This window comes from Notothenia rossii (genome assembly GCF_949606895.1).
Source record: "Notothenia rossii genome assembly, chromosome: 9".
Lineage (NCBI taxonomy): Eukaryota > Metazoa > Chordata > Actinopteri > Perciformes > Nototheniidae > Notothenia > Notothenia rossii.
The window spans coordinates 80,025,598-80,053,015 of NC_136907.1; the positions used below are offsets into that span (position 1 = coordinate 80,025,598).

A 27,418-nucleotide genomic window follows, 5' to 3' on the forward strand; every position below is an offset into this window, starting at 1 on the left:
AAAGGCTAGAAAAAAAATTGGCTTCTTCATAACGTTTATAAAACAGTGAAATACAAAAAAAGGAAATTAAAACTAAACTCAATGTGTAGTTATGTTTTGATTGTATATTACTCTCTGAACGCTGTCAACTGTAACAATAAAATGAACAAATACATAAAAACACAAATGAAAGATACACAGTAAACAAACAGTGATGAGTAATACCCAGGGACATTTGAGCGGCCAAATCAGCTTGAATAACTCGTTTAAAGTCAATGTAGACGTGCCAAGAGATCCCACCCCCCTTTAATTAACACAATGGAGATAGGGGCTTTGCCGATTGGAGAACAGAGAAACTGAAAGGGCCAAAAAAACACCTTAATCTAAAGCAGTGTCCCCCTAGGGGTGCTTTGAGGTACTGCAGGAGGTACGCTTGAATGTTAATACAGAAATATCACTAATGCATGAAGCTTAAATTAATGAAACCATAATATATCAATTAAATAGTAAATGTACAACTTTTTTTTTTTTTACATTTTCCCCATCAATGCCAGTGAGAGCGGGGCACCGGGTTTGATATTCAATTACGTTTTGGTCGCAGCAATACCGTTGAAAACACGAAGAAAAATGTGAAAAAGATCCCCGTGTTTCTCACTTAAATGAAGCTGAAAACACAGAGTGAAAAAGATGCCCATAAAAATATATTAAAAAAAGGATTAATTAAAAAAAAAACTCACCGCTCTAACTCATTAAGCTCACCTGTAGATACTGGCTGTTTTGAAAATTGATAGATTTGCAAAACATTCACAAAGACGTTAAAGTAATGCATTTGCTTGTGTTTGTGAAGTGAAGGACTGCTCAGTGTTTAAGGTCCAAGTGTCGACAATGTAAAGATTTTTTTTTATGAATTCTGTCTATATGCGATCATTATGAAGCTCTGCGCCCCGATCCTAAACAACAGAACATCTTACTAAGCGGAGCCTTCATTTATTTATCGTTTTACAAAATATATGTGTACCTCAAATCCTGGAGAAGAACACAGAGATTTGAATGATTTTCTTTCTTATCAAATATTCACTGAGTGACTGTCCGCCATTTTGTATCCTTCAATCAAAACTAAACAAAGCTTATTTTTAATTGGACGGACTTCCTGCCTAAAATGTTTTCAATATTTCTCCGTCTCTCTTGCCGTTTTGGGGACTCTCAACTGCCTCTGCTGATTAACAAAGTGGCTTCACACGCTCCCATCGAGTCCCACTTTAAAAGTACCTTCCTGCAGGTTTTAATGGCACCTTTAACACATTAACGTCCTTAAATTAAACTCCAAAAAGCAGAATATTTGTATATAATTTGCCGTTACGAGGTTGGCGTGTTTGGCCCTTACTGGGTTACACTTATTTTTCTTACACCCCTTATAATTAAATGTACAAAAACGCAGCAGTACAATAAGCCCCTCCTGTTTTTATGGCTTATTTTTTCACATATTCCCCCTTCATTAAATTTAACATCTTCTTTAAATAATATTAATGTCATCTTTTAGTCTTTTTAGGGTATTTGTTTGCCTTATAAAAGACACTTAAGGCAGAGTCATCATTTCAGGATTGTGTCAACAATACTCAGGGACACGGGAAGTCAGAGTTGGGGGTGCGGGGGGTGCTAGTGGAGCCTCGCAGCGGAGAAGCTGTGACGCGCTGGGGGGGGGACTAGCAGAGTCTCAAAACTGTGGCGTGCTTACACTGTAGGTGCGCCGCGTTTGGGGGTGCAGGGGCTAGTGGAGCCTCGCGGATGGGGGTGCTGCAGCCCCCTCAGCACCCCCCCCTTACCGTGTCCATGACAATACTTATCCTATTTCATAATAACTCCATCAACGAAAACTAATTTATTTCTGTTTCTAGAAAAAAAGGCAACTGTTGTCACATGGCTACTCCCAGCTGTTTTGTTATTAATTTGTGGTCCAATCATATCGTCAAGTATACAGTCTCCCATAATCCTTTGCGCGCTAACCAAGCTCTCATGCTAAAGTCATTGCTACTTTTACTCTATCAACGAAGGAAAGCAGAAGCACTTCAAATAAACCGATTTTAACATTTAGTTTTAAGATTTCTTTCCACATCATCAGTTTTTAAAATTGTATATTTTTCAGATTCTTTAATCATGATTTTATAATGTGATTTAAACATTATAAAACGACAATCTGATATTATGGGGTGAAAAGAACCGGAAGTTTCTTATTAGTTTAGTTAATATATTAAAAACCGATCCAATCAGCCTCAAGAGCTTTTTATGAGGACTTTTATACTTACTTTTTAACAGCTGTCCAAGAAAATAAAAAGCTTCTATCCGAGTCCTGAGACATGGCAACTTCCTGTTCAACATTTCCGTGTTTGAACTGGTGCTCCTTCCCGCTTCATGTGGAATCACACGCTAAACAAAGCTGACTAGACTAAGGTCTATAACAACAAATACAAAATAAAGCACTGCACTTCTGACAGACACACTGAATACAGTGATGACCTATTTCTTTGTTGGACCCTGAAGGCAGCATCTCCCCGGTCCAATGGGATTCCTCCATGTGATTTTGGATTATTGCAGAAAAAAAATGTCTGTGTCAAACTGAAGTTTATGATGCTCACACGATTTTTGTAGGATGTTAGGTCATAAAGGAACTACAGCACGTCACCACCGCTAAGCTAAAGGCCGCTAATGTTAAGCGTGATGAGGTTCAGTCGTCTCATTTAGACATCCTCCGTTTTTAAATTCACTTTTCCACACACCTTATTTCAGGCTAATAACCCAAAACACATCCAGAAAACCATTGACTTCCAGAGCAGGGCACAGGAAGTGATGACATGAGTGATGTCAGGGTTTCAGCGGGAACCTCGTCTCCGTCAGTATCCCAGGTCCAGCTGGATTTTGTGCTCGAAGACGGCGATGAGCAACATGATGCAGAAACCCAGCAGGATGCCGGCGTTCTGAAGCAGGAAGAAGCCGCAGTGGCTGAAGCCGTGATCGCCCGCGTCGTTATGCAACATCTCAGGAACCTGCGGAGAGACAAACAACATGAAGTCACACTGATCTGTGATTGGCTTCTGTGAGAAAGATCTCCCTGGTCCCCGGCTTGAGCTTGAGTCTCAGGATCCATGTATCTGTGATCCTCTCCAGAATGGAAGGAGTCATCACATACAGAGCATCAACTAGTTCCTGAACAGTGTCCTTCACATGCTGATATCCAAGAGAGAGAGTTCCACAGTCACAAGATGGAGGAATAGAAAGCAGTATTCAATGTTTACTTCAGATTAGCTCCACGTCAGAAATGATCATGCTTGTCATATGTCTCTCTCCATAGAGGCTGAATCATAATGTTAATCACATAGCTATCATATGCCTCAAACAGTCCTGATGCTCTTCTAGGTAATCACACATCCTGTCATGTTCACAGCTACAGTTGATACCTTTGTTAGCATTTTACTCTCTGCAGTGCACATGTTGGCCACTAGAGGTCAGCATCGGACAAAATAAGCTTTCTTGGGTTTTGGCAGCGGGTTGTGACAGCCTGTGTATATTTCTGTGTGTGTGTGTGTGTGTGTGTGTGTGTGTGTGTGTGTGTGTGTGTGTGTGTGTGTGTGTGTGTGTGTGTGTGTGTGTGTGTGTGTGTGTGTGTGTGTGTGTGTGACGAGGCCATCTGTTCCTGAAGGCATCGCTCTCTGAGAGACAGACAGATGCTGCTGACTGCAAACTTTCACTTCTCCTGACACCAGAAAACAGTTTGAGACAAGAGGCCAGAGGCCTGTACTACGAAGCCGGATTTTCCCTTAGCGGCTAACTTTAGGGTAAACTCTGGGTTTCCGGTCCTACGACGCTGGTTCACTTTTTAGCGGGCTAGATCTCCATGGTAACTTATGGTGTCTTAGACGGGGCAGTGATATCATAAACCTGTTCATGTACGCATTCAAACACTTGTTCTGTTACCAGCTGTATTCACCTTGCAGGTGCAGCTATGTGGCTTTGATCCTGGATCAAGTGTTTAAGTCATGGATGTTTAAAGTTTGTCTAATATTAAAGTTTACTTTTCATTCAGGAAGTATGACGCTGCGCTGTAATGTTTTGGATTAGGTAAGGTGGGTAACTCAAACATATCCAGGTTATGTTGAACCGGCTTCGTAGTACAGGCCTCAGGAGACACAATGAAGAAGAAGAACAGGAACTATTTCTGATGGAAAGCCGGGCTGTTTGTTTACATATTCTGATATTTGTCCTGGTTGATGTTGCTACTGTACTATTATTATCAGAGGTGGGAAGTAGTGAAGTACAAATACTTCGTTACTGTACTTACACATTCATTAGATAACAATGACATTATTGTTCTATTAATATAAAGGGAGGTCAGGTACTCTTTAAAACAGCTGCTAGTTATGGGTACTTTTTACTGAAGTACATTTCAAAGCCTCTTTACTTTGACTTGAGTAAAGAAGTTTAGTCAGTACTTCTACTTTTACCAGAGTATTTTAAACACGAGTATCTGTACTTCTACTTGAGTAAAGGATGTGTGTACTTGTACCCTCTCTGGTTATTATGTATAATTAAAGTATCGTGGTGCCGTTGGTCCTCGACTCACCATGTCCACCAGCGCCACGTACAGGAAGAGTCCGGCTGTGAGGGCGAAGACCCACATGGACACGTTCTCCGCGTAATGTCCGATCAATATACCGATCACCACGCCCAGGTACGCCATCAAGGCCGACAGCCCGTTGTAGAGAATGGCCTGACGCACCGTCATTCCCGCCTTCAGCAGCACCGCAAAGTCACCTGGGAAACGTAGTCAACAGTTAAAGTACAGACGAGGGATGAGAATCACATCCATGGATTATTTATTTCAAAGGTGTAAAACAATAATACAAAAAATAATAATGAAACAAGAGAATTATGATACTGTACAAACAGTTTCAAATTGATAAACTAAATATTACTGACTTACAAATGATATATAAACAAATGATCGACCTGCTTAAGCATCCGGAAAGTTGTGGGAAGAAGTTTAAACTAATTGAATCCCCCCCCTTCTCCCAAAAACTACATTATTAACTCTTGATATAAAAATGTATAAACGATAAAAACGTTCTCTATTAAAATGCTTTTTTAAAAAAAACTTTGTTTATACATGTGTTCAGGATTCATTCAATGTCAGATACATGTCCAGGAAACATGAGATCATGCAGGATGTGAAGGACGGAGCTCTTACCCAGCTCGTGAGGCAGCTCGTGGCAGAACACAGCCACGGAGGTGCTGAGGCCGCTGGACAGACCCTCCGTGAAGGCAGCGCCTGCAGAGACACGGGGTAACATCAATATCTATATAATATATACATCTATATAACGTGTGTGTGTGTGTGTGTGTGTGTGTGTGTGTACAAATATACATATATATACACACATACATACATACATACATATATATATACTGTACATCTATATAATATACGGATCAACGCTACTGCACTGCTGATACCAGATAAAAACCACCAAGTAGGGAAGCACAAATAATTACATTTTAAATCACTATTAAGGTTTTTAAACTTCCCCAATTAAATGCATTACACTTTAAAATGTACAATATCTGAGTACTTCTACTTTTACTCAAGTACTAGATCTGAGTACTTCTACTTTCACTCAAGTACAAGATCTGAGTACTTCTACTTTTACTAAAGTACAAGATCTGATTACTTCTACTTTTACTAAAGTACAAGATCTGAGTACTTCTACTTTTACTAAAGTACAAGATCTGAGTACTTCTACTTTTACTCAAGTACAAGATCTGAGTACTTCTACTTTTACTCAAGTACAAGATCTGAGTACTTCTACTTTTACTCAAGAACAAGATCTGAGTACTTCTACTTTTACTCAAGTACAAGATCTGAGTACTTCTACTTTCACTCAAGAACAAGATCTGAGTACTTCTACTTTTACTAAAGTACAAGATCTGAGTACTTCTACTTTTAATCAAGTACAAGATCTGAGTACTTCTACTTTTACTCAAGTACAAGATCTGAGTACTTCTACTTTTACTCAAGTACAAGATCTGAGTACTTCTACTTTTACTCAAGTACAAGATCTGAGTACTTCTACTTTTACTCAAGTACAAGATCTGAGTACTTCTACTTTTACTCAAGAACAAGATCTGAGTACTTCTACTTTTACTCAAGTACAAGATCTGAGTACTTCTACTTTTACTCAAGAACAAGATCTGAGTACTTCTACTTTTACTCAAGTACAAGATCTGAGTACTTCTACTTTTACTCAAGTACAAGATCTGAGTACTTCTACTTTTACTCAAGTACAAGATCTGAGTACTTCTACTTTTACTCAAGTACAAGATCTGAGTACTTCTACTTTCACTCAAGAACAAGATCTGAGTACTTCTACTTTTACTAAAGTACAAGATCTGAGTACTTCTACTTTTAATCAAGTACAAGATCTGAGTACTTCTACTTTTACTCAAGTACAAGATCAGAGTACTTCTACTTTTGCTCAAGTACAAGATCTGAGTACTTCTACCTTTACTCAAGTACAATATCTGAGTACTTCTACTTTCACTCAAGTACAAGATCTGAGTACTTCTACTTTCACTAAAGTACAACATCTGAGTACTTCTACTTTTACTCAAGTACAAGATCTGAGTACTTCTACTTTCACTCAAGTACAAGATCTGAGTACTTCTACTTTCACTCAAGTACAAGATCTGAGTACTTCTACTTTTACTCAAGTACTAGATCTGAGTACTTCTACTTTCACTAAAGTACAAGATCTGAGTACTTCTACTTTTACTCAAGTACAAGACCTGAGTACTTCTACTTTTACTCAAGTACAAGATCTGAGTACTTCTACTTTTACTCAAGTACAAGATCTGAGTACTTCTACTTTTACTCAAGAACAAGATCTGAGTACTTCTACTTTTACTAAAGTACAAGATCTGAGTACTTCTACTTTTACTCAAGTACAAGATCTGAGTACTTCTACTTTTACTCAAGAACAAGATCTGAGTACTTCTACTTTTACTCAAGTACAAGATCTGAGTACTTCTACTTTTACTCAAGTACAATATCAGAGTACTTCTACTTTAACTCAAGTACAAGATCAGAGTACTTCTACTTTCACTCGGGTACAAGATCTGATTTTGATTCTGATGATTTCCCGCCCAGTCTTTAATGAACCCACACGCTCAGGATCTCACCGATGGCGAGTACTTCTACTTTCACTGAAGTACAGGATCTGAGCCGGTGTATCGTTGCATAAGGCATCTGAAGCTACGTTGCCATCGCCGCAGTTCAGAATCTGAGCTCTTTTATCACAAGCATACGACACAAAACAAAGCTTCCGATTCAGATGTCCCTCCCACTCTGTGATGTCACTCCCAGGATGTCTCACCGATGGCGAGGCCGTCGCTGAAGTTGTGCAGCCCGTCCCCCATGATGACCATCCAGGCGAGCGCGGCCACGCCGGCCTGCTGGAAGTGCTGCTCGGAGTAGGAGTGCGAGTGGGAGTGGGGGTGGTGGTTCTGGGAGTGGTGGTGGTGCAGGATGTGGTGGTAGTCGTGGTGATGGTGGTGCTGCCGGTCTGCGTTTCCCACCGTGTCGTGGAAGTGGGAGTGGCATTTGTTCTCGCAGTCCTCCGCCGTGTAGTCCACGGATTCTTCTGGAGCCGAAACGATGGAAACTTCGGGCTCCAACATCACCTGCTGCTCCTCGGCCTCGCTGCCCCCCCGCAGGGCGAGGGACGGTGCGCCGAACATCGCCGCGCCGTTAGTTTCCACCTCTGGAGGAAGAGGGAGCAGCTGGTAAACTACACAATAAACATCAAGGTCTTCATGGTCATGTGTTCAGAGCTACAGGAGTCATGGCAACAGACATCTGAGGTCACAGGCTCCTCCCACAGAGCAACACAATAAACACACATAAAAGTAAAATAATTGGAATATATATAAGTTGCAAACGGATGAATGTTCTTACAAAGTTTAACAGTCTGACATACAATATCATTCTAATTCTAATTTAAATAACAAAACGCTGCTTTTAGTTTTTATGCGCCCCACAAATGGAACTAACTTCCCGAAAACCTATTTTATAAAATCCATTCCTTGAACAACACATGAATACATAATATCCTGCTTTATATGTTGTTACAGTAAATGTTTCATTCAGCGAGTATACTTTCTACTTTTTTTTTGGATTGTTTATTTCTAGTCTTTTGATTGCTCTAATGTCAACGCCTTGTCTTTCCATGCTGCTGCAGACATGTCCCAGCTTGGGGTCAATAAAGTTATTTTAAGTCGAGGCTAAAAACACGAGTTATCTCAGCGTCTTCCCCAGAAGCCTTTGAACTTGTTTTAGGACCTTCCGTATTCACAATGTGGTTTTGAATCTCTTTTATGCATGGTTTTATGAATCTGTTCCTGCATTGTGTTGGTGTTCCTTTCTTTGATCTCATTAAGTGTTAATGATGATTTAAAGAACTTTGAATTGAGTCTGAAAATATGCTTTATAAACAACGCAGCACATTTACTCCTCCACTTTCCAGCCAAGATGTTAACGACCAACATGTCGGGGTTTCTTCTCATCTGCAAGTTTTCTGGGTCTTGTTATTCCAGACTGTCATTTGTACATTAGCCACAGTTTAGATATGTGAATGAAAACCGGAGGTGAGCCTGAAGCGTCCTCTGTGCTCCTCTCAGATCAGATGCACGCTGAAGGCTCTTTGAGCAGCTCTCACTGATCCTGCTGTGATGTTCCAGGTTTGTTTCTCATGTGTCTTGATATTTGTTGATGCTGATGTTACCCATGGAGCTGCTGTGATGCAAGGAGCATTTCAGACTTGATCTGAACATTAAAGTGTTATCGTATCCCATCATAGGTCCCAGGCTCCTCCAACAGAGCAACATGAATATATATAGGACATAAAACAAATAAAACTGATCAAATGGTGCAAGAAGAGTCTATAGCAGGGGTGGGGAACCTCCGGCTTGTATACGGGCCGCGAGACCATTTGGTACGGCCCTCGATGTAATTTATAAACACGCAAAAAATAAAAAAATTATAGAAATCTAGACCGCAAAAAAATTAAACAACAGAGTGCCTGTTTTTCCTGACCAAGGTCAGGGTCCTTGAACACAACACGAGCCTAACGTGTCATCACGTGGTGTATGTCAGGAGGGCAGTTCTGATGGAGAGCACCAGAACGGGGCTCCGGCACTTCAGATAAGGAGCCGTACACATGCTGCAGTGTCTGCGTGGCTGTGTCTTTAGTTGAAAGCCCAGTGGCGATCTGTTCATCTGTCACACTGATCAGACAGTCAATAACTTGTTATTAGCATCTGGTTAGCTAGCTATGCTAACGAATATAAGAAGCTTTTTCTACAACCAGTGAGGAAAAGGCTCATCTTTATATGATCATTATAGTTGTAAAAAAACAAGAGAATAAAGCAAACGAGTATAAAATACTATATGACAGTAAATAAAAGTTGTTATTAATAAACAAGAATACAGTTTGAAAGGGAAGTGATTTGTAAAATATCCATAAAGAAGAATCTGCTTCCAGTTCTGTTTCATATGGGTGTTGAGAGATGTATCCATAGATCTCTTCATGTTGCTCTCAAAGTGCACCAGATTGATGCTTTTAACTTCAATATTTAAAAACAAATCTTCCAGGAGGAGCATGCCCCCCAGAGAAGGTTAGACCCCCCCTACTTAAATATTGTCCACATGGATAGGAAACTAAATACATTTGCACACATCTTGTGTCCATATCTTTCTGTGTTGGTGGTCATGCCACACCGTGCACGTGCATGCATGCCACACCGTGCACGTGCATGCATGGTGAGTCATGGTGAGATCTCTGGATTCAGACGTTTCTCTTTCTTTGCACAGCATGAAAGAAAGCTGAAATGAATGGGCTGTGATTTGAGTTTTTTTAAAGAGAGGTCAATAATTTGTACGGCCCTCGGAGGATGTTGAAGAAATTGAAATGGCCCTTGAGAGGACAAAGGCTCCCCACCCCCGCTCTATATACAAGTGAATGGAATAAGATACCGTTATCCCCTCAGAGAGTTTCTCCTCACCTTCAGCCGGCTTCAGGTCCTCCAGCGCCGGCTGCTTCTCTGGATCTGCTTTATCGTTCTGATCCCACTTCTTCTGGACCTGAAACACAAACAGCCACAACACTAAAGCTCCTGATGACCAGAGCCTCCAACAGCCTGGACCTCCTCTGATACCTGAGCAACATGTGCATTCAAAAAAAGTCCCTCAACATTTTCAAATGTGAGAATTTAATGCGTATAAAATACCATATTCCTAAATCCAATCAAACACACATTCATTTAGATATTGCTGGGTATTTAACTCCAATAGTTAAAACATAAATGATAGAATATTCCTGGTATCATGAGTACTAAAAGTTGTCATTTTTCAGACTTTTTTACAAAGCATAATCCGTGTTTTGAATAGTTTAAAAAGTATATATAGTTCTATGTTTTGTATATAAATACAGTAGTCTGATTCCAACGGTTTTACACTACACCTTATTCCTTTAGTTGGCAGTTTAAAGAGGAACACGGACCTTATTTCCTCACGTCCGTGTCCAAACGGGACTCATTCAGTGATGTCACTTCAGTGTTGAGCAAACGTGCTGCAATGCAACCCTTCATCAGCGCAATTACACAAACAGGTGCAACAGTCTCAGACGTTTCTAATTAAAGCCCGGATTAATGTGTTATAATAAACTTTGAGCCCTTTAATAATAACCAAAACACAAAGAGACCCAGGGTCAGTTTCATCCCACAGGACGTAAGACTGTTCAACACCTGAACTGTCCAAAGAACATCCGTAGCATTCATCTGTCTGCATCGTGAAAGTTATTTATCTAATATATCATAACATTTACTACATTGTTCAAAGTACTGCACTTGTGACTTCAGTTTTTCCATTAGGCGCATTCACACCGCAGTACTTTTCCCACAAAGGTTCACTAGAACTTATTTCATCAGAACTCTTTACTTCTGATGAACTAAGTACAGATCGCGTTCACACCGGAATAAGTCCCTGAGGGAGGATTAGGCAAATGAAGCCGCTGACGTCACTTCTTCTTCTTCTGCTTTGGGTTTACTGGCAGGCCGTAAACCACTTCACGGCGTATACTGCCACCCGGAGGCCCCGGCCGGAAGTACCCGGAGTTGGGGGCTGGCTTCAGTCGAAGCTGCTGGGACTCCCAAAACAAATTTTAGTTCCGGCTCTTTTTGGTGTGAACGCGACATTTCGGAACTATATCGGAACTAAAGTGGGAAAGGTACTCCGGTGTGAACACGGCTATTGACCTTTCTACACTGTAGCTACTAGGGTTGCCAGAAACTGACCATGATCAAAATCGATGATTCGGCAGCCCTGGCGAATAATAATCGATTATTCGACCGACCCCCCCCCCCCATGCGGGAGAGAAGAAAAAAAAAACTCAGTCAAAAGGAATTCCGTTGTTTTCCTTACTGGAACATGTTTAACAGTACAAACAAAATAAACGACAAATAAACAAACATCAACATGATGCAGCTCCTTGAACTCTTTTTACCTGCCGCTTTGTTCATCTTTAGTCGCGTGAGGGAGAGGGGGGGTGGGGGCGGTGTGTAGCGTGCTGCAGCAGCAGTCTGCTCTGCACGCAGGCTTCCTCCAAGTTTAACGTAAAACAAACTGGTGGTGTGACCAATGGCCATTTACAATTATTAATACTATTACTATTATTAGCATTAGTCTATATTTTGGTTGAAACTAAGACAGAAAAATAAATAAAACATAAATAATAATAATAATAAAAAAATATATAAATAAAATCGATTTTTAAAAATAATATTCGATTACGGAGAGTGTACTCTTTAAAACAGCTGCTAGTTATGGGTACTTTTTACTGAAGTACATTTCAAAGCCTCTTTAGTTTGACTTGAGTAAAGAAGTTTAGTCAGTACTTCTACTTTCACCAGAGTATTTTTAAACACGAGTATCTGTACTTCTACTTGAGGAAAGGATGTGTGTACTTGTACTTGAGTAAAGGATGTGTGTACTTCTACTTGAGTAAAGGAAGTGTGTACTTCTACTTGAGTAAAGGATGTGTGTACTTCTACTTGAGTACAGGATGTGTGTTCTTCTACTTGAGCAAAGGATGTGTGTTCTTCTACTTGAGTAAAGGATGTGTGTACTTCTACTTGAGTACAGGATGTGTGTACTTCTACTTGAGTACAGGATGTGTGTTCTTCTACTTGAGTAAAGGATGTGTGTACTTCTACTTGAGTACAGGATGTGTGTACTTCTACTTGAGTACAGGATGTGTGTTCTTCTACTTGAGTAAAGGATGTGTGTTCTTCTACTTGAGTAAAGGATGTGTGTACTTCTACTTGAGTAAAGGATGTGTGTACTTCTACTTGAGTAAAGGATGTGTGTACTTCTACTTGAGTAAAGGATGTGTGTACTTCTACTTGAGTAAAGGATGTGTGTACTTCTACTTGAGTAAAGGAAGTGTGTACTTCTACTTGAGTAAAGGAAGTGTGTACTTCTACTTGAGTAAAGGAAGTGTGTACTTCTACTTGAGTAAAGGATGTGTGTACTTCTACTTGAGTAAAGGATGTGTGTTATTCTACTTGAGTAAAGGATGTGTGTACTTCTACTTGAGTACAGGATGTGTGTTATTCTACTTGAGTACAGGATGTGTGTACTTCTACTTGAGTACAGGATGTGTGTTATTCTACTTGAGTACAGGATGTGTGTACTTCTACTTGAGTAAAGGATGTGTGTACTTCTACTTGAGTAAAGGATGTGTGTACTTCTACTTGAGTACAGGATGTGTGTTATTCTACTTGAGTAAAGGATGTGTGTACTTCTACTTGAGTACAGGATGTGTGTACTTCTACTAGAGTACAGGATGTGTGTACTTTGCCCTCTCTGCTATATAAAGCCTTGAGTCTGAAGCGTCTCTGACCTTCTGCTTCTTGTCCTTGTACATCTTCCCCAGCGTGAGGAAGTGTTCGATCAGGAACATGATGTACACGCCGCTCAGAGCCGTCAAACCTTTCCAGACGCCGTCCAGGTTCTCCTCCTCCTCGTGGTGCTCGTGTCCCGAATCATTCATCCCAGAATCCTCGTGGTGGTGGTGATGGCCGCCCTGAGACTGAAGAAAAGACGGATAAGAAATCAAGAGACTGAGCAGTAGGGCTGGGAATCACCAGGCTCCCCACGATACCATCGCGATACTTCAGCCACGATACGAAAGTATTGCGATACGATATACTGCGATATTGCAAATCACTTCCTGGTTAAAACATGTATGTGTAATATGAACAGTTCGTGAATAACCCAATGTGTGTTCTTTGAACCTGAAAAGGAGACGGCATAGTTTGTGTTACTTTCATTGCAATTGTATTCATGTCTTAACTTCCTGTTTTATAGAGACATGCTTTTATTTAGAAGGTGACGTTGCACCTAGCAGGAACGGAGTGCACCCGGGTCGCCGTGTACTGTCTTTAGGAGCTGTGTCGTGACTCACGTGCGGGATGAGGTGCAGGAAGGCGTCTCCGCTCAGCGTGCCCACGGCCAGCGCCACCAGGAAGCTGAGCAGGAACTTGAAGAACACTTTGTTCATCAGCGGGATGAGAACGACCCCGAGCAGCGAGAGCAGGCTGATGACCGTGATGGAGAGGAAGCCCCCGGCCCACGCTGCACACACACACACACACACACAGTCACTAACAAATCACTTTAATGGAACTGAAGCTGGGAAACAGTACATTTTAAAAGTGCTCCTTCAAACACAGGTCACAGTAATTAGAAGTCAAAGTCTACTTTATTGTACATTTTTCTCTCTCTCTCTCCCTGTGTGTGTGTGTGTGTGTGTGTGTGTGTGTGTGTGTGTGTGTGTGTGTGTGTGTGTGTGTGTGTGTGTGTGTGTGAGTCAGTCTGTATGAGGTATATTTGTGTGTGTGTGTGTATGAGGTGTGTGTGTGAGTCAGTCTGTATGAGGTATATGTGTGTGTGTGTGTGTGAGGTGTGTGTGTGAGTCAGTCTGTATGAGGTATATGTGTGTGTGTGTGTGTGTGCGTGCGTGTCAGTCTGTATGAGGTATATTCGTGTGTGTGTGTGTGTATGAGGTGTGTGTGTGAGTCAGTCTGTATGAGGTATATTCGTGTGTGTGTGTGTGTGTGTGCGTGCGTGTCAGTCTGTATGAGGTATATTCGTGTGTGTGTGTGTGTGCGTGCGTGTCAGTCTGTATGAGGTATATTCGTGTGTGTGTGTGTGTGTATGAGGTGTGTGTGTGAGTCAGTCTGTATGAGGTATATGTGTGTGTGTGTCAAATGCTTTTTGTCACCGTCCCAAAAAATAATATATACATATGTGTATATACAGTATGCATAAATACACACCTGGACACCCACATATATTATACACACATAAATACTAATATATAGAAACATATATACTTTTAATTTCACACTTTTTATGTATAAAGTACACTTGGTTTATATTTTGGTATATAAGACAGTATATTTTATAATGTTTAAATACTCCTCTGAATACAGAAGTAATTCTTGTAGATGTCAAAATGCTGCCGTGACAAAAATAATTAGCCAAATTGGGATTAATAAAGTATACACACTTAATGTAAGAGGTATAAATAAAAAGTAAATATCAAAAATAAACACAAAACAGTATTTATTGATTGCTGTGCTTTTATTCATGTCTTAATGTGTGCATATGTATACATGTGTCTGTTGATTGTGTGTGTATATGTGTGTGTGTGTGTGTGTGTATATATATATATATATATATATATACACACACACACACACACACACACACACACATATTTTTATATATATATTTGTATTTGGGATTGTGGGAAACGGTATTTGGATCTCTCTCTGTCTGTACACACAAACTGAAAGATTGACAATGAAGTTATTTGTAATAGACGGATTAATATGAACTCGATATATCCAGAAGTGCAAATAACTCAGACTTAGTGATCTGTCTGTCTTCTTACCGATGGCGACGTTTTTGACGATTTCTCCTCCGAGTTGGTCCTCCTGCTCCGAGGCGTTTTGGTTCGCGTGGTGAACATGAACAACATGTTTGTTGCCTACAAATACAAAAACAAACACTTTATTTAAAGAGCTGTTCAGTCACTAGAAAAGCTTATGTAAATATGGAGGAATCCCAGGGAGATGCTGCGTTCAGGGAACAACCCTAAAACACCACATCCATGTAGCTCTGTCCTGAAGAGATCACATATTTACTACTACTACTACTACTACTACTACTACCATTATTATTATTATTACTGTTGTTGTTACTACTACGGTTACCACTACTACAGTTACCACTACTAGTTACTACTACTACAGTTACTATTACTACTACAGTTACCACTACTAGTTACTACTACTACAGTTACTATTACTACTACAGTTACCACTACTAGTTACTACTACTACAGTTACTATTACTACTACTGTTACCACTACTAGTTACTACTACTACAGTTACTATTACTACTACAGTTACTACCACTACTACAGTTACCACTACTAGTTACTACTACTACAGTTACTATTACTACTACAGTTACTGCCACTACTACTGTTACCACTACTAGTTACTACTACTAGTTACTATTACTACTAGAGTTACTACCACTACTACAGTTACCACTACTAGTTACTACCACTACTACAGTTACCACTACTAGTTACTACTACTACTACAGTTACCACTACTAGTTACTACTACTACAGTTACTATTACTACTACTGTTACCACTACTAGTTACTACTACTATTACAGTTACCACTACTAGTTACCACTACTAGTTACTACTACTACTACAGTTACCACTACTAGTTACTACTACTACTACAGTTACTATTACTACTAGTTACTACCACTACTACTGTTACCACTACTACTGTTACCACTACAGTTACTACTACTACTAGTATCACTACTACAAGAAGTTTAGTCAGTACTTCTACCAGAGTATTTTTAAACACGAGTATATGTACTTCTACTTGAGTAAAGGATGTGTATACTTTGCCATCTCTTATTATTATTATTGTTGTTGTTGTTGTTATTATTATTACTTCTGTGCCGGATGCAGGCTCCGTCGTCGATCTGGTGGAGGATCGCCGGGCAGAGGAAGCTGAAGTCAGCGAAGGAGACGCTTCCTCCTGAAGACATGCCGTGAGAGGAGAGGATAGTGGAGGCGTTCAGGCACTGTAGGAAAACACAACACCATAACCATCAAATCAAGAAACCTGGAGAGGCTGCTTTCTGCCTTCATCGCCCCAAACTGTGGAAAAGCCTCAATTTCATGCAAGTAAACGTCACTGCTTTTATTTTGTTGTTTTGTTTCAACTATTTTACTCTGTACCACTTTGGGTTTTGTTTACTCAAATGAAAAGGGAGCCTATAAATAAAATTGATTATTACCGTAATTTCCGGACTCTAAGGCGCACCTGAATATAAGCCGCAGCAGCTAAATTGAATGATGTGTACATATATAAGCCGCACTGGACTATAAGCCGCAGGTGTTTGAATGTTTCATTACCATATGTAAGGGTTCGTGCACAGAGGGGATTGTCGGGAAAGAGATGGCTGTTTGAGGAAGCTCCCATTTATTAACATTTCAACAAACAAGTTGCATATTTGCATAACGTATTCAAGTGTTAGCATTTAGTGCAATAGTAGCTACAGAACATGTGCTGTGTAAACTTTACTGTATCACATAGCGTTTCAGACACACACACTTTTCAACTTTCAAACTTAAACGGTGCGCTCCCAGCGCACGTACCGGCAGTGATCTACAGCAGTGGTTTTCAACCAGTGGTACGGGGACAAACTGTCTCGCTCTCGTAATGTCTGTCTGTCTTGCTCTCGTTCTGTCTCTCGTACCACTCTCGGTTCCACTTTTACTTTTGCGCGCTACCTGTCTCACTCTTTTCCGGCCTCCAGCTTTTCCTGCTGGAGCCCGCCGCTTAAAGGTGGGGGTCCGCGGACCGGCCATAGAGCCCATAGAGTTAAAGGTGGTGGACTGTAACCTGTAACATCCATAGATCTAGGAGGTCCCCTAGTGGCCGTTAGCTGTACAAATCCATAGATTAGCCGCACCGTTATATAAGCCGCAGGGTCGAAAAATGGGAAAAAAGGCGCGGCTTATAGTCCGAAAATTACGATAATTGAAATTTTTAAGTAAATTAAAAGACCTATCTTTTGAATTTGGCTTATCATTTCTTGTAGTATCACTGTTCATGTTTTAATGTAAGACTTATTTTCCTATTTGGTCCCGTAAAGCTAATTTTGTTGTTTATTGTTATTTCGCCGCGAGTTCTGATCGCTCAGTGATGATACCGATACCTGTAGAATCTGTGGAATCTCAGCTTGCGATCGATATCTTGTTTGTGCAGATACGATAAGTAATAAGGGTATTTTAAGTAGGGGTCGACGATTATCGGTCTGGCCGATTATCGAGGCCGATATTCTGCATTTTACAGATTATCTGTAACGTCATTTTCTTTATCCAATTGCCGATAAAACGTTGGCTCTGATGTGGCCGTTTCTCTGGCTGTAGTCATCACTCTGTTCACGAGCAATGTCCCGCCCACAGCGCTATCTGATAGGCTATTACTGAAGTGTCAATCAACACTCGCTGCAGCCAGCCAGAGAGGCGGAACCTTCTCAGATTACAGGCAGGCACGAACAACGCAGACACAGACAGCAGCAGCGCTGAGCGGCAGAGCCATACATGTGTTTCGAAGGTAAATCAGTTGAAAGCCGAAGTTCAATAAAGATCCCAATCCCCTCAGCCCAAGTTGCAAAAACTCCACGATCTTATGATCCAATTCTATCAGTTTCCCAGTTACACTGAAAATGCCCGAATAATGCACTTTGTTGCAGTTAACTAGAACGAGATGGATGCATAGCCAGTTTGTGTTATTCTACATTTTGACAACAAGATTTTCTGATTTTACTGCAAATGTATATCGGTTCCAAATATCGGTTATCGGTTTCCTTGATTACTAATAATCTGTATCGGTATCGGCCTTGAAAAAGCCATATCGGTCGATCCCTAATTTTAGCGTGAGTGCTGTGCCAAGTGTGTTAGCATTTTTCCGCTCAAGGCTCATTTAGACGCTTCTTGTGAGACTTGTGTTTTGTTTCAGTAAAAATGGTTCGTATTGTCAGTTAGCTGAGTTTCTTCCCGTTAATCGGGTATGACATTAATAAAGGATTCCTGCAGGTTTCGCCAACTCAAATTTAAGACCTTTTAAAAACCACTTTGAATAGAATTTAAGACCTATTTCACGGCAAGAAAGTATGAAGGAAAATTGCTATGAAAGAAGAAATACGTCCCATAATTACTTACAAAGTAAATGTATTCATGTTCAACATAAGAACAATGACTGAACATAACACCTTAACTTACACAGAACTGTGTTAGCGTGATAGACAAAAAGTGTGTGTGTGTGTGTGTGTGTGTGTGTGTGTGTGTGTGTGTGTGTGTAACAAGAGCTAAATTCAGAGCTCTGCTGCCTCGGCTACAATCTTCCATCGTTGCTGTTGTATGATTGGTGTTTAGCTACGGTATTTAGCGTCTACAGCACCTCCGCTTTTAGGGTTGACGTAGACCCAAACGTCGCCCGGAGGTCCCCTGGTGTTGTTGCGGGAGCTGCTGCACTAGCTAACGCTGCACTAGCTAACGCTGCACTAGCTAACGCTACATTAACAAAACAAACGCTAATTTATTTTGCAAAAGGTGCAGCAGGCTTCAAACACGTTCCCTCCACTGGTTTCAACCAAGCACTAAATTAGATGTTTTCCAACCAAATACGGTTTAACTTACACTAGGTTACTAGCTGGGTGTTCTCCAATAAGGGGCCGTGGGAAACAAAGTTAGTGATTACTGGTTCCATGTTGAACCTGCAGTCCCCTCTACTGGGGGCTCTCGGGCTAAACAGGTTAAAGTGTAACGGTAGGAAAATACTCGGATCGGAGTACTTCTTCTACCACTGCTTCTTCTCTATCTAAAGTTAACATGATCAATAATTAACCCTCCAGTATCACGCACTGGATATCTTTGTCCGGAATGCCTATTCTTTGCAATCTCTTGCGGGACACATAAAATGAAGTTGAAAGAGTTTGAACACACCTTGCCTACGTCATTTTGTTGTGGCGATGAGGAAATGTGTCAAAGAAGAATGAAAGAAAATCCACACTAATCCTAGAAATAACAGCTCTTACCTCCACACAGTAGAAACATTATTTTTGCAAAAGTCCTGCGTTGTTTAAAGTGTAATTATAGGAAAATACTTGAGTAAAGTACCTCAAATGTGCACTTAAGTCCTTGTACCTATAACTGAGTACTTTAGCTGAGTTTGACACCCCTGGCCTACGTCATGTCATTGTGGAGATGTCTCAAAGAATAAGAAAGACATCCACACTAGGGCTGTCCCGAATACCATTTTTCGGGCTCCGGATATTCGGGAGTAATCAGCAGCGAATGTTCGAATATTTGGCCCGCGTGTGGGGGGGGGGGCGTAGTAATCACCAGCGAACCACTTCAACACGTGTATTTCGGTGTATTCACGGCATTCTTTTTGTTATTCTACAGTATTGTTGTTTTATAGTTTTTTGTTAATGTAACCCAATTTGTGTTCTTTGAAATTGAAAAGGATATCGCATTGTGTTTGTTACTTTCGTTGCAGTTGTATATGTCTTAAGTGTAATTTGGCTTGGCTTCCTATTTTGTATGGACATGCTTTTATTTTGAAGGAGAGGTAGCGCTGTTGACAGGAAGTTGTTGTTGCTATGGAAACAACGTGACGGAGATTAAAGGAGAAAAGTAATATCTACATATAAAGACGGAGAAAGGAAACGATAACGTTTATGTTTAAGTGTTAGCACCCCCCGAAGAGGCACAAGCTCTTACGATATTGAAATTCATACTTTAAAATTTGAAAAAATACAACATAAAAAATGAAACACAACGCATAGAACTCCAACGAAAAATAGTATCGTAAACTAACAAATATTCGGGTACAGCCCTAATCCACACTGATCCTGGTAGTAACAGCTCTTACCTCCACACTGTCCTCGCTGTGGTTGTCGGGAGTATTCTGGTTTATTTGATCGTGTTCTTCAGGAGTCCCGTTCGTCTCCTGATTTTCGTCCGATTTCACCATCATTTGCGCGCTGAACACCGCCGAGGAGACGCTCTTCCTGTCCTGCAAACTGTCCTGATCTTTGGACACCTCTGAGGTCTTTGGAGACTTGTGTGTGTGGGAGTTGCTGTTGTTGTGGTTATGATGATGGTGGTGGTGGTGATGATGGTGGTGGGGGGTTTCTTCCTGATGATGATGATGATGGCCGGGTTTCTCGTGATGTTGCACCGTAATGCTCCGGTTTCGATCCAAACCCACGTTCTGTAAGAGGAGCTTCAACCCGGCTAAAGAGATGCTGCCGTTCTCTCCATATCTGTTTATAAAGAACAACAACATAGGGATGGGAATTATGAATCGAATATTCAAAATGATTCAAGCATTCGAAGAAGAGGGACCAATGGAAACGTTGTCATGTTGCCGTTGGTCACCATGGAAACATTCATTAGCTAACAATGACATTATTGTTCTATTAATATAAAGGGAGGTCAGGTACTCTTTAAAACAGCTGCTAGTTATGGGTACTTTTTACTGAAGTACATTTCAAAGCCTCTTTACTTTGACTTGAGTAAAGAAGTTTAGTCAGTACTTCTACTTTTACCAGAGTATTTTTAAACACGAGTATCTGTACTTCTACTCGAGTAAAGGATGTGTGTACTTTTACCCTCTCTGGTAATACTTTCTTCCCTCAGCTCTCTTCTGTGTCTCACCTGTTGAACAGAGCCTCCAGGTGCTGCCTCTGGCTCTGCTCGGCCCTCAGAGCGTCCACCCCGGCGGACAGTGAACGCACCGCGGAGCTGCTCCCTGTGGTGCATTCAGGGACCACCGTCGCAGCGCCACAAAGACGCACGGCGAAAAGAAACGTCAGCAACAGCAACAACATCTCTGCAGACCCTTCAGAACAAAGGACAAGAGAAACATGAAGTTGTTACTTTAAAGTAGAAACACTACATACTGATATACACCTGAACATCAGCAGGAGAGGACTCTTTAAAGTAGAGACACTACATACTGATATACACCTGAACATCAGCAGGAGAGGACTCTTTAAAGTAGAGACACTACATACTGATATACACCTGAACATCAGCAGGAGAGGACTCTTTAAAGTAGAGACACTACATACTGATATACACCTGAACATCAGCAGGAGAGGACTCTTTAAAGTAGAGGCACTACATACTGATATACAGCTGAACATCAGCAGGAGAGGACTCTTTAAAGTAGAGACACTACATACTGATATACACCTGAACATCAGCAGGAGAGGACTCTTTAAAGTAGACACTACATACTGATATACACTTGAACATCAGCAGGAGAGGACTCTTTAAAGTAGAGACACTACATACTGATATACACCTGAACATCAGCAGGAGAGGACTCTTTAAAGTAGAGACACTACATACTGATATACACCTGAACATCAGCAGGAGAGGACTCTTTAAAGTAGAGACACTACATACTGATATACACCTGAACATCAGCAGGAGAGGACTCTTTAAAGTAGAGACACTACATACTGATATACACCTGAACATCAGCAGGAGAGGACTCTTTAAAGTAGAGACACTACATACTGATATACACTTGAACATCAGCAGGAGAGGACTCTTTAAAGTAGAGACACTACATACTGATATACACCTGAACATCAGCAGGAGAGGACTCTTTAAAGCTGACACACACATTACACATACGCCTCTCACAAGACTAACATCATAAAGTTTTTCCATGGAGTTTGGTTGTGGTTGGTTAAGATAAACATCACTGTGACGAGATACTCTTGTGCAATCTAAAATTAACCACAAACAAGCGACGCCATACCGACTACGTCATGTACCTGTCATACTTCATGTTGAGCAATTATCAAAAGTTCCCTAAAGCCATAAAGATGACGCCACGTTGCTCGATTAAACAATCCTGCACCCGAAAAGTGACAAATCCTTCAAAACAAGAAGCGAGGCTGATGTCATTTTTTGTTTGAAAAATGTATTTTCCCCTCAATCGAGGCATTGATTTAATAATTGATCATTTCCGCTCCAGGACACAAACTGTTATTTATCTGAGAGGAGATGTTTTCTTCTTCGTTAATACTTACAACACAAAGGCTTTTTCATTCAAGACTAGGAAAGTATAATCACACTTTACCGCTTCATGCTAAAAGTGAAAGAAACATATTCAGATACTTTAATAAGGACAGCAATGACCAAGGCGAGGCAAGTTTATTAATACAGCCCCTTTCGAAGCACCGCACCCTCTCAGATTGATTATAATAAAGAAATATGAAGGGTCTATTTCAAGCTTGTTGAGTAAATACGTTTTGGGCTTTTTTGTTTTAATCAATTAAGATTTGCTCCAACACGTTTTCAACTTTAATTGATTGAATTTATTTGAAAGTAGGGCTTATTAACACATGGACACTACTGTGTATTATATGCTTACATATGTATTTAAGAAGCACTATAGAGTGGTGCAGTGATGAGTCCTAAAACCAGGAAGTGAGTCAGCATTTCTCCACTTCCTGTTCCCTCGTCTCAGAGTCAATGCTTTTTGAACTTTGGAAACTAGCTGAACTAAGGTCTGTGGTTGAGACACACTGAAGACACGGATCACGTTTTGTTCTATGACATTAAATCATCAGCAGTGACCCCACTGGTGATCTCTGAAGAGTCTACGTGTCTGAGAAACGATGGTTGTTACCAAGTGGCTGAATAGGACTACAGAAGTCGTGGAGGACGTTGTACGTCATTACGCCGAACACGTGAACACTCCTCTAAGTTAGTTTCTGTTCTGCTTGAAAGCAAGTCCCTGCCTCCTGCAGACTGTTCAAACAAACACTTCAACTCGAACCATCTAGAATCTGTGTGTTTGAATCGCGATCTGAAGTTGGCGTGACGTTGAAGTCGTGCTGCTGGACTCGGCTGTAGTTCCTTTATCATCACGTTAGCATTTCGCTTCTGGACATTAGATTTATGATTCGAAAAAGTAGGGTACACATGTGGAGACTATCCGGCTGAACAAAACGTGCATTTATCAAACAGCTTCGTTTTCCACAGACATTGTTTTTTACAATATTCCTAAATCCTATGGAGAAATCCCGTTGCTTTTTGTCGAGGGAACCAGCAGCTTCCTTCAGGGTAAATACATCATCCCTGCTCCGCTCTATATAAGACAAGATCAAGTTACAGGTGTGGGCCGTATAGAAACCACCTGACACCTGGTGAAAACTAAGGGTGTACAAGATAATTAAAGAGCTTATCTTGTTTGTACGAGTGATTAGTGATCGTTTGTTTATCTTTGGTTTTAGTAATCAAATTAACTTTGAAAAGGGGCTCGTTTTCAGGTTCATATTAAGGGCCGAATTATAGGGAAGGTTACAACTAATTAGTTTCTAAAAAAACAAAACAGTTATGAGACGCTAGCCGTTCTTTAAAGGGAACATTTATTAAACTTGTAGGTTTTCTGAACTTAAATACATAAATATATAAAATTATTTCTAGTCTTTTAATTTCCCTAATGTACAACTTGTCTTTTTTGCTGCTGCAACACCAAAAAATCCCACATTTGGATCAATAAAGTACTTCTTATCTCATCTTAACAGGGTCTGGACAGATGTTATGTATTCTTTCCATACATGATGACATGATTTCCCAAAGAACACACAACAGTAATGAGATGCTATCCTCTCTTTAAAGGGGAAATATATGAGTTTTCTTAATGTTTGGTGATTCAGTCCATGTTACCTTCAAATTATGAGATATCTATCATTACAAAACAATCAGCTCTTCTTCATTAGCATCACTAAACATGACATTACCTGTTAAATATAATGAGAAAACTACATAATATATAGTTTAATTTGTTTGATGTTGAGCCGAAGTGAAGGACAGCTTCAACCTAATAAACCAATCAGATTGTTGTTATGAGCATCAATACATGTATAATGGTATATATGCAGGATTGATTAATTCCGAATTGAAGGTAGACTTCTAACTTAATGTTCCAACAACAAAAAATCCCAGTATTGAGATGCTATCCTCTCTTTAATGGGAACATTGTTTTAAATTGTAGGTTTTCTGAATGGGGTTTGGCTCACAGTCCATACAAATGCATCCAGTTACTTCAGCAAGAAAACAAAAACCATCAGATTGTCGTTATTAGTAGCATTAAATATACATGTATGATGTTTAATAGTCAATGTATGTTAATGCCGAATTGAAGGCAGGGTTGTAAATAATTCGTTTCCCCCCCAAAAAACAGTATTGGGATGCTATCCTCTCTTTAAATGGGAAAATTGTTTTAAATTGTATGTTTTTTGAATGGGGTTTGGTGTAAATGCATCCAGCTACTACTATCCTAATAAATAAATCAGCTCTTCATTATTATAATCATTGAATGTGACTGTTTCATAGTAAATATACAGGATTAATAACAGAAACACTACCTCACCTCTCTAACGTGTGTTCTCTGGATTAGCCACCGGGCTAACCGCGTTTATTTCCCGGGAGAATGTTAACGACAGACGGCCTCAGCCAGCTGCTCCACCCGGTACTCTAACAACACATCAGTCCATACAATAAAACCATAAAACCATAAAAAAAAATATGAAGCCAATACTCCTCCTGTTGGAGCCACGCGTGTCTTTAATCTCATGTAAACAGAAACACGTTGGATTTATGCTCTCAGCACTACCGAGGTGCCGTGTGCACGACACCCGGAAACGGATACCCGGCCCGGCGCGGTGCCGTGTGCAGAGGACAAACGGTACCCACTTTTAAAAACAAACATTCAAACCGTTAAACCCGTTAAACCCGTTAAAACCCCGTTAAAGATGCTAACTCACGGTTACCGTGTGTTTTCTCTCCGGTGGATCCGGTGCTTCTGTGCAGAGTGAATGGGTGTGTTCAGGGTCTCCCGGAAATCTGAGTGACACAACAGGGGGAAATGCAAATGCAGAAATGAGCACGCGGAAAAGCAGCCTCTTCAGGTATGTTCAGAGGAGGGAAGTAACTAACTAGATTTAATCAAGTATTTTAACTGAAGTACAATATAGAGGTTCTTGTACTTTACTTGAGTATTTCCATTGTATGCTACTTTTGTACTTCTACTCCACTACTTTGACTCAAGTACAAGATCTGAGTTCTTCTACTTTGACTCAAGTACAAGATCTGAGTTCTTCTACTTTTACTCAAGTACAAGATCTGAGTACTTCTACTTTTACTCAAGTCCAAGATCTGAGTACTTCTACTTTTACTCAAGTACATTGTGATTTATACGGTGGCCCTGAAGGTCAAGCCATTTTATAATAATAACAACAAACAAATAGTAAATACAGAAAATTGTAAAGAAGTCAACATTTTGAGATTTAACTATTAGAAGCCATACACATCCTTTCATTTGTCAAAAACGCAGAGTCATTTAAGTGAATTGAGATTTGAGACAGAAAATGGGAACTACTTACTGCCTCTCTGTGTTTCCGTACGAGTTATTCTGGGTCAGTATGTTCTGCAGACACATGTTCACAGCTGATAAACCACCCTGAGCCAATAGATCAGCTGTAATCCAACACACCTGCAGAGCAAACAGCCGGATGTTGGCTCTTCCAGAGATTAACCTTTCAGGGGGAATATTTACCTAACAGATTATAGCATCACAAGGTTCAAACATTCCCAAAGAAATACCAGGAAACATGTTTCAATGATTTCTGGGAGAAATACGACATCAAATATCCGGGAAGTACTTCTACTCAAGTACAAGATCTGAGTACTTCTACTTTTACTACAAGATCTGAGTACTTCTACTTTTACTCAAGTACAAGATCTGAATACTTCTACTTTTACTCAAGTACCAGATCTGAGTACTTCTACTTTTACTACAAGATCTGAGTACTTCTACTTTTACTCAGGTACAAGATCTGAGCAGTGGCGGTGCCAGGGATTCTCTCTAGGGGGTGCTGTGGGGTAGCTTGACGTTTCATAGAGGGTGCTCAAACTTGAAGGGTTTCCCATTAATGCACCAGCGCTACAGTTGAATTTTCTACTGCAACCATACTTGTCAACCCTCCCGATTTTCGCGGGAGACTCCCGATTTCATTGCCCTCTCCCGATTTCTGACAAAATCAGATTTACTCAGGACTGTTTCCACTCGGACTTTAATACAGCTACACCATTGTTTGGTTTCCATGGTAAAACGTCTCTTTAGTAATCCAACACACCTGCAGAGCAAACAGCCTGATGTTGGCTCTTCCAGAGATTAACCTTTCAGGGGGAATATTCACCTAATAGATTATAGCATCACAAGGTTCAAACATTCCCAAAGAAAGACCAGGAAACATGTTTCAATGATTTCTGGGAGAAATACGACATCAAATATCCGGGAAATATTTAAAAATAAGGTTTTAGTCTTTCAAATACTGAGTACTTCTACTTTTACTCAAGTACAAGATCTGAGTACTTCTACTTTTACTACAAGATCTGAGTACTTCTACTTTTACTACAAGATCTGAGGACTTCTACTTTTACTCAAGTACAAGATCTGAGTACTTCTACTTTTACTCAAGTACCAGATCTGAGTACTTCTACTTTTACTCAAGTACAAGATCTGAGTACTTCTACTTTTACTCAGGTACAATATTTTTTTTTCAAATATTGAAGTTAAAAGCATCAATCTGGTGCACTTAGAGTAAAATGAAGAGATCTATGGATACATCTCTCAACATTATGAAACAGAACTGTAAACAGTGCAAGAGACTGGCGACCCCCTGTCGACGGGGGGAGGGTGACAAAAAGGTTTGAGAAACACTGCGCTAGTGGATTGTCAAAGGGGGAGCCTCGTTGCGGGGAAATTATACAGATGGCTAGTCCGCCCCTGAAAATGTCTACGCAAACATTATTATTAATAATAATTTTTTTTTTAAATTATACAAACTTGAGCCAATAGATCAGCTGTAATCCAACACACCTGCAGAGCAAACAGCCGGATGTTGGCTCTTCCAGAGATTAACCTTTCAGGGGGAATATTTACCTAACAGATTATAGAATCACAAGGTTCAAACATTCCCAAAGAAATACCAGGAAACATGTTTCAATGATTTCTGGGAAAAATACGACATTAAATATCCGGGAAATATTTAAAAATAAGGTTTTAGTCTTTCAAATACTGAGTACTTCTACTTTTACTCAAGTACAAGATCTGAGTACTTCTA

At 40.3% G+C, this 27,418-nt stretch overlaps 1 protein-coding gene across 5 annotated transcripts in view; it reads right to left on the minus strand.

Annotated features, from left to right (window-relative positions):
- slc39a6 (solute carrier family 39 member 6) overlaps window positions 1–27,418 on the minus strand; it is a 29,542-nt gene continuing 2,124 nt past the window's right edge. The window contains exons 1-13 of one of the 5 annotated variants that reach the window (XM_079648991.1): window positions 25,676–25,795; window positions 25,064–25,136; window positions 20,922–21,105; window positions 20,134–20,527; window positions 16,138–16,270; window positions 15,042–15,137; window positions 13,548–13,717; window positions 12,984–13,172; window positions 10,087–10,165; window positions 7,401–7,787; window positions 5,219–5,299; window positions 4,595–4,785; window positions 1–3,020 (exon numbers count right to left, since the gene is read on the minus strand). In XM_079648991.1, the coding sequence (XP_079505117.1) occupies window positions 2,868–3,020; window positions 4,595–4,785; window positions 5,219–5,299; window positions 7,401–7,787; window positions 10,087–10,165; window positions 12,984–13,172; window positions 13,548–13,717; window positions 15,042–15,137; window positions 16,138–16,270; window positions 20,134–20,527; window positions 20,922–21,094 (2,046 nt within the window). In that variant the 5' untranslated portion in view covers window positions 21,095–21,105; window positions 25,064–25,136; window positions 25,676–25,795 and the 3' untranslated portion in view covers window positions 1–2,867. Of the gene's footprint in view, window positions 3,021–4,594; window positions 4,786–5,218; window positions 5,300–7,400; window positions 7,788–10,086; window positions 10,166–12,983; window positions 13,173–13,547; window positions 13,718–15,041; window positions 15,138–16,137; window positions 16,271–20,133; window positions 20,528–20,921; window positions 21,106–24,663; window positions 24,894–25,057; window positions 25,137–25,675; window positions 25,796–27,418 lie in introns of those variants that run through there. The other 4 variants (XM_079648988.1, XM_079648992.1, XM_079648990.1 and 1 more) reach the window with 4 other exon arrangements.